This window comes from Enhydra lutris, unplaced genomic scaffold (assembly GCF_002288905.1).
Source record: "Enhydra lutris kenyoni isolate GAN:26980312 unplaced genomic scaffold, ASM228890v2 scaffoldscaffold56, whole genome shotgun sequence".
Classification (NCBI taxonomy): Eukaryota; Metazoa; Chordata; class Mammalia; order Carnivora; family Mustelidae; genus Enhydra; species Enhydra lutris.
In genome coordinates this window covers 7,361,535-7,369,194 of record NW_019154140.1, presented here as the reverse complement: position 1 = coordinate 7,369,194, position 7,660 = coordinate 7,361,535, and the positions used below count along the sequence as shown (strand labels likewise).

At 44.1% G+C, this 7,660-nt stretch overlaps 1 protein-coding gene across 1 annotated transcript; it reads right to left on the bottom strand.

The window, feature by feature from the left end:
* Positions 1-2,551: 2,551 nt before the first annotated feature.
* On the bottom strand, positions 2,552-3,556 carry LOC111157747 (olfactory receptor 11A1-like). Its single transcript, XM_022519383.1, has one exon. The coding sequence runs from the start codon at positions 3,554-3,556 to the stop codon at positions 2,552-2,554; it is 1,005 nt and encodes a 334-aa protein (XP_022375091.1).
* Between the last annotated feature and the right edge of the window lie 4,104 nt (positions 3,557-7,660).

Below are 7,660 nucleotides of genomic sequence, written 5' to 3'. Positions count from 1 at the left end.
CTGCTTTCCTCTCCTGCAGTACTGTGCGTGTTTGACTCTTGATTAAAATGGTGACACTTTTTTATTTTTTAATATTTTATTTATTTATTTGTCAGAGAGAGAGAGAGAGAGAGAGAACACAAGCAAGGGGAGAGGCAGGCAGAGGGACAAGCAGGCTCCCCCACTGAACAAGTAGCCTGATGTGGGACTTGATCCTAGAACCTTGGGATCATGACCTGAGCCAAAGGCAGACGCCTATCTGACTGAGCCACTCAGGTGCTCCAAAACAGTGACCCTTTAATAGGAATTTCTGGCTTTAGGGGTAGGCATGGGACTGCTTACGGCAGGGTGTGTCAGGTGATGGTGGTGATAGGGGTGAGGAGAAGGGCTTGGAACTTTCTCAAAACCCTGGAAATAATATCATAAAGGCAGCCACCTGCTTTGTGCAGGCCTCGGGACCCAGACCTCCCTGTTCGCCAGGACAGTTCCCAACCTGTCTGTAGACTGTTCTCAGTGCTTCTCACGCAGACAGTAAAAAACCCCTCTGGGCATGGTGGGAGGCAAGCACCCGAGGAAGCCGCTAGGTTCTTTGTTTGGGGAACCCGATGTGCATCATGTTCATTCAGACCTGGCCTTCCGTCCAAGACGCCGCTATAACACAGGATTTCACTTTTGACTTGAATGCAAAGAACAAACATCACAGAGACATTTTTAATACTCGTGTGCAGTCTGGGTTCTGCCTACTTCCCAAGCAATGTTTGGACAAGGCAATTTCCTTCCTTCCTTCCTTTCTTTTTTCCTTATTTATTTATTTATTTGAGAGAGAGAGAGAGTGAGAGAGAGTGTGAGCAGAGGAAGAGGGAGAGAGAGAATCCCAAGCAGACTTCTGCTGTGTGGAGCCCCACAGGGGGCTTGACCTCAATACCCTGAGATCATGACCTGAGCTGAAACCAAGAGTCAGATTTTTAAACGACTGAGCTACCGAGGTGCTCCCAGACAGGGAAATTTCCCATTTGTTTTTTCTTGCCCGTATTTCCACCCCACCCAGAAAGGGCCAGCTATCCCAGGTTTTCTACTTTCCTCCAGATCCTCTCTCTGGCCCTTTCTGTACATCTACTTGTCTATTTGATCCCCATTTCTCAGGATCACATCTCTTTACATCCATGAGCAAATATGTCTCCCCCCAACCTTTTTTGGGTCAGTTTTCCTATTACCCTTGTCACCCCTGGTAGCCATACCCTCTCTCTCCACTGAGAATCAACTGTGGCATGTTACCTGTAGATCCTTGGCCCCCCGTTTCTAGAGGTTCTGATTTTGTAGGTGTGATGAAGAGCCTAGAAATCCTCATTTGTAAACATCTACTCTAGGTCATTCTAGTACAGGTAATCTACATACCATACCTTGAGAAACATGTTGATATATTTCTAATGAAAAAATTAGAAATGTTTTTGTGTCAATTTTAAAAGACTTCAGGGGTGCCTGGGTGGCTCAGTCAGTTGGGCATCTGACTCTTGGTTTTGGGTCAGGTCATGATCTCAGGGTCCTGAGATCAAGCCCCTTGTCAGGTTCCATGCTCAATGTAAAGTCTGCTTGGGACTCTCTCCCTCCCCACTCTGTCCCTCCTCCCACTGGTGCTCTCTCTCTCTCAAATAAATACATGAAATCTTAAAAAAAAAGGAAAAGATTTAAAAGATTTTCTGTTAGAGGCAAAATTTCAGAATTATTTCATTGGATTTAATTTATTTCCTTCTCATTTAATCTCCTTCCTTTCCCCTTCTTCTTACTTGTCTGACATCAACAACAGAAGGGCTAATGGGAACTCCCAGAGCAGTGGCCCAGTTGACCTCCTGGGCTACAGGCATGAATGGCTGACCCTTCCTCTCCCAAGTGGCTCTTACACCATCACTACTTCCATCATTACTACAGATTTATGTCCAAGGCTGTTTCTCTGTTTCTGAGATTTCATTCGAAGCATGTCATGAGATCTTATCTTCATTCTGGTCCTTATTACCATCTCCCTACTCCTCCTTTCTCTATCTGCCAACCTTAATCTTGGCATCTTAGATTCATAATCTATAAATATTCCCCCTTTGAGTTGTGCTCTGCTTTCTCTGGCATTCTTTTCCATATTCATTCATTCATTCATTCATCCATTCATTTTTTTTCAACTAATGTTTGTGGAGTGCTATAATATTTAGGCCCTGTACCAGGCATAAGATTTTGAACCCCTACCCCATTCCAACTGGAAACATGAATTTACCTCATTTTGGCAGACATCTCTTTTATGTTATTTTTTTTTAATTTAAAGATTTTTGTTTCTTTATTTGACAGAGAGAGAAACAGTCAGAGAGGGTACACAAGCAGGAGGAATGGAAGAGGGAGAAGCAGGCTTCCCGCTGAGCAGGGAGCCTGATGTGGGGCCTAATCCCAGCACCCTGGGATCATGACCTGAGCCGAAGGCAGACGCTTAACAACTGAGCCACCCAGGTGACCCCAGACATCTCCTTTCAATCCCACAGTATTTATCTTTTCATCACAGTGGTCTCTAGTCCTCTAGTCTTTGAGGAAGGGGCTAAGCTGGAGTCCAGGAAAAAGTCAACAGCTGCCCTATCCCTCTCAGTGGAGTATGTCTTGGGATAAGCTTTCCCCAGAGCCTGTGAAGAGCCCCCTTTACCTCTTGGTTCTTGAGGCTGTAGATGATGGGGTTGACCATAGGGGTGAATACAGTGTAAAGGACAGAGAAGGCCTTTCGGAGCAAGGGGGCCATGTGGTCTGTTGGGGCTACATAGACCACAATGAGGGTGCCATAAAACACCCCGACCACGGTGAGGTGGGAGGAACAGGTGGAGAAGGCTTTCTGCCTACCATGGCCTGAAGGTATTTGCAGCACAGTCCTCAAGATGAAGGCATAGGACGCCACAATCAACAGGAAGGGGGCCAGCGTCAGAAAGCCTGAGATGCTCACTCCGGCTCCCCACATGATCCCCACATCCCCACAGAACAGCCCTACAACGGGAGCAAAGTCGCAGAAGTAGTGGTCGATCTCCCTGTGGCCAGGGCAGAGGGGCAGAGGGGCTGCCAGGGCCAGAGTGAAGGCAGAGAAAGAAAAGCCACTGACCCAGGCTCCAGCAGCCAGGCAGCCACACAACCAGGTGCTCATCAGGGCGGGGTAGCGAAGCGGGTGGCAGATGGCCAGGTAACGGTCATAGGACATACCAGAGAGTAGGAGGCACTCAACGGCAGCCAGTGAGGCAAACACGTAGAACTGGACCAGACAGCTGACCAGTGAGATGGTTTCCCTCCCTTCCAGGAAGCTCCACAGCAGCTGAGGCATGATGTTGGAGGTATAGCCAATCTCCAGCAGGGAGAAGTGGCAGAGGAAGAAATACATGGGTGTGTGGAGTGTCCGACTGGAGGCCACAGCCAGCAGGATGAGGGCGTTGCCCCCCACTGTCACCACATAAATGGCCAAAAAGAAGGTGAAGGGGAGGAAGCCCAGGTGTTGCAGTTCCCCAAAGCCGACCAGGATCAGCCAGGTGGTCTGGTTTTCTCTGTCACCACTGGACTGCTTCCTCATCTCGATCTGGGCCCAAGAGAGGAAGGTAACTTTAACCAAGATCCTATTGGGACCACACACTAACTTTGCTTATTCATTTATTCATCACAGCAACCATTAAAGGTAGACCTTATTGTCTCCTATATACAGAGAGGAAACTGAGACCCAGTGAGATTAAGTCAGTTATTCAAGGTGATTATGATGGAGTCATGATATGAACCCACATTTGCTTGACTCCAAAGCTCCTGCAATAGTCTGCTATCTTACGGAGCTTTCCCAAATCCTTTGTGACTGGTAGAAATATTAGTATCAGAGAGCAGCATAGAACTCTCCCAATCATCAATGAGCTATTTACTGACAATCTTGGCTGAGTATCAACAGCAGAACTACACCCGGTGAGGTCCTCTGGGGCAGGAGGGACTGCCCATCACTTGGTGGGCAGGTGGTCCTACTCCGAGGTCATGCACATTCCTGAAGCAGCCACTCATCTCATGCTGTTTTTCCTTTCTAAGAAAATGAGACTTGGACATTCTGATGAGCAATCTGTATCATTTATTTCACAAAAGGTGCAATATAGAAAGATCTGTATTAACTCAGATCCCACTTCCCTGGAAATCCACTCCTTTTCCTTGGACAAGTGGACTGGTGACCATGGGTAAAGCCATTTTTAAACTATGCTCAGTCTCTAATCAGTTTTTGGAAGCTGAGAATATTTTCTTTTTCTTGGTTCTCCTGCCCTATATTCTCTATGCTGGTCACATGATCATTTTATCTCACCCAATGTGGATTATTTAGACATTTCTACCCTGTTATAGGATTCCTTCTCTTAATCTTTACAGTACTATGCTAACACCAAACACACAGGAAGACCTTGATAAGTACTTGTGGAATGAATTAATAAACAAGTGAATTAGTTATAATAATTTTCCAATGGTAAATTGCCCCAGAAAAATTGCAGCATCTGATAATGCTTGGGCGAGGGAAAGAGGTGTTTAGATGATTGCTAAAATGGAGAAGGAATCTCTGAGTCCTCCCCTAACTGAGGGAATATTGGAATTTTGTCACTCAGTTTGAGATGGAACCATGATTAAGGTTGGAGATGGAAGTCAAGTAGGGGTGTGTGTGTGTGTGTGTGTGTGTGTGTGTATATGTGTGTGTGTGTGTGTGGTTGGGGGAAGAAACCAGAAAGTCCATCGTGATAGAGAGTTTTCTCATATTTGAAGTTAAGAAAGATGATATTCCATAATAGCAAATGGCAGCGAGAACACAGGGTTTTTGTGTTCCTTCCCTGGTCCTACCTTTTCCTCTCATTTTGGGCTTCAATTATGCAGACATCATTTGGTCACATGGGGGATACAGACATAGAGGGAACAGAATACTTTCATATGTATTTGATACATATTTTATCTTTTTGTATACTAGTGACTTCTTCTTCCTCTCTCGTTTTTTTTTAGAGAGGAAGAGAGAGAGTGCGAGCAGGGTGAGGGATAGCGGGAAAGGGAGAGAGAGAATCTTTTTTTTTTTAAAGATTTTTATTTATTTATTTGACAGAGAGAGATATCACAAGTGGGTAGAGAGTCAGGCAGAGAGAGAGGGGGAAGCAGGCTTCCCGCTGAGCGGAGAGCCCGATTTGGGGCTTGATCCCAGGACCCTGAGACCATGACCCGAGCCGAAAGCAGAGGCTTAACCCACTGAGCCACCCAGACTTCCTGCTATACGTGGAGACTGACCTGGGACTTGATCTCAAGACCCTGAGATCATGACCTGAGCTGAAATCAAGAGTCAGAGGCTTAACTAACTGAGCCACCAGGGCGCCCTTACCAGGGACTTCTTAAAGAGCCAGGGAGAGACTTGAAATGAGAATGGAATAGACCTCAGGTTTAGCAGAAAGATGGAGCAAAGGAAGAAGCTAGTAAAACTAACCAAACCTACCAACCAGCCAGTCAACTGACCAAAAACTTCTTAAGCCTCCTCAAGTCTCTGAGTCAATGCTTATGATAAAAAAATTACTGTTGCCATTGTTAACCAGTAAATTTGACCTTGGTCCCTGGTAAAATTCTTAAATAGATGCTTTACAAGAACATGTGGAAATCTCATAAGGAGACTTCGCCAGGAGCTATGTAATGCCAATTATAATGTCAAACCTCATATAAGGAGACATCACCAGGAGCTATACAAGGTTCATTATAATGTCAAACCTCACAGTAAATTTGACCTTGGTCCCTGGTAAAATCCTTTATAAGAACACATGGAAATCTCATAAGAAGACATCACCAAGAGCAATATAATGCTAATTATAATGTCAAATCTTACATAATGGCCCCTACTGGTAGTACTAATAATTTAGTAGATCAGGAGAAAGGAGTAGAAAAAAGACATAATTTTGGTAAAGTTTCATAGAAAAGATGATGACTGTGAGCTTAAAGATAACACTTTTAGTTTGCCTACTATGGACCAAAATTATTCATTAATGACTCTGGAAATCTGGAGAAATACATCTAGTGAAAAGGAGAAGGTTTTGTCTTCCTGTTTTCTTCACCTATTTTGGTAGTGACTTTGATAAAGAGCAAATATGCATGGCTCATCAAGCCTCAGATGATATGAACAAAGTGGGGAAACCAATATTACAGGTGATAGAATTATAGTCCAAAATAATCTTGTCTTTGAAAGGCTAGACTAAAAAGAAGATGAAATGTAACAGAAGCACATGTAAAATCTGCTTGTAGGCTTTCATAATCAGTTGAAAAGTAACCATTTATGTGAACATGACTTGAGATTTTTGTTGACTATTATGAATTAGGACTTCTGAACTGTGAAGTACGAGGAACATATGAAGAATGTAGAGATGTTTACTTTGGAAATGACAGAATAATGGGAGATTATGATAGCTATTTTCAAGTATTGGAAGAATTCCTCCTGGTCCCCCCATCCCCGGACTTATTTATTTTATAGCTGGAAGTTTGTACCTTTTGACCATCTTCATCCAATTCCTTCCTCTCTCCCCCTACATTCCCCCACTCCAGCTGAAAGGATTCTTATGAAGAGGAACTATAGTTAGCCCATAGATGCTCAGAAGGCAGAACATGGACCAAGGGATGGTGGTGGAGGAAAACCCACCTACCTGTGCTGGTTTCAAAGCGGTGATTCTTATGGGGTGACTACTGTTATTTATAGCATGATTTTTGGGTATTAAAGTAAGGCTCATTGGATAGGGTCAGAAGGGAGGAAATGAACTTTCTTCCTAGAGGCTCCAGAAGTTGGCAAATAATGGGTCCCATTCTTTGAAACCTACTGGAACAAACACAAGACATTTTAAAAATATGTCAAACTTTCTTCCAAATTTGTTTAGGATCTAGGGTCAGAGGTGGTTCTCTCTGTTGGCAAAGAGTACTGTTGAGCCAGATGAACCCTAGATACTCAGATTCAGTGGAAAGGGAGCCTGATCTGCTTTGGGCTTTGAGTCAACTCCTCTCCTGGTTGTCTTACCTCCAGACTAAATTCTTCTGCCAGTTGACAGCTCTGTAGATTTTCTGCTTTTCTCTTATGAAGGCTCCATGTTATTGGCTTCTCCCTGCTCCGTGGTGCTCACAGAAGACTGTTGTCCTTATCCTATATGTGCTTCTGTGGGCACTACTGCCTTTTCTTAGAGCAGGGCAGTCTCCTTCCTTTTGGGGGTTGAAGAGGAGCCTCCTTAGGGAGGAGCTGTATCTTGGAGCCACCTGGAGCAGCAGCTGCATCTATGTTTTGGTTCCAGGGGACTGTCCTGGTCCACGAGGGACCATATTCAGGTGTTTCACTCAAATCTAATGACCTCTTTCTTATGAGATAGGGAAACACTGGAAAGATATAAGAATAGCCACAATTTAGAGCAACATTTATCTAATATTTTATAATTCATAAAGTAAATATTATCTTATTCAGTGAATATTTGATTCTCAGAATGAACCCCATGGTGAAATGTGAGTATGCTATGATTTGTTCTTGCAACATTGGAATGGATTATCTAAAGTTTGGCTTCTAATGGCTACATTACCAGTCTTTCTATTGTACCATGAATTAGGACCTGAGGTCTTGCTTTAATCTCTGAGCAGCAAGGAGGCAGGAGGAAACTGCTATATAATTTTG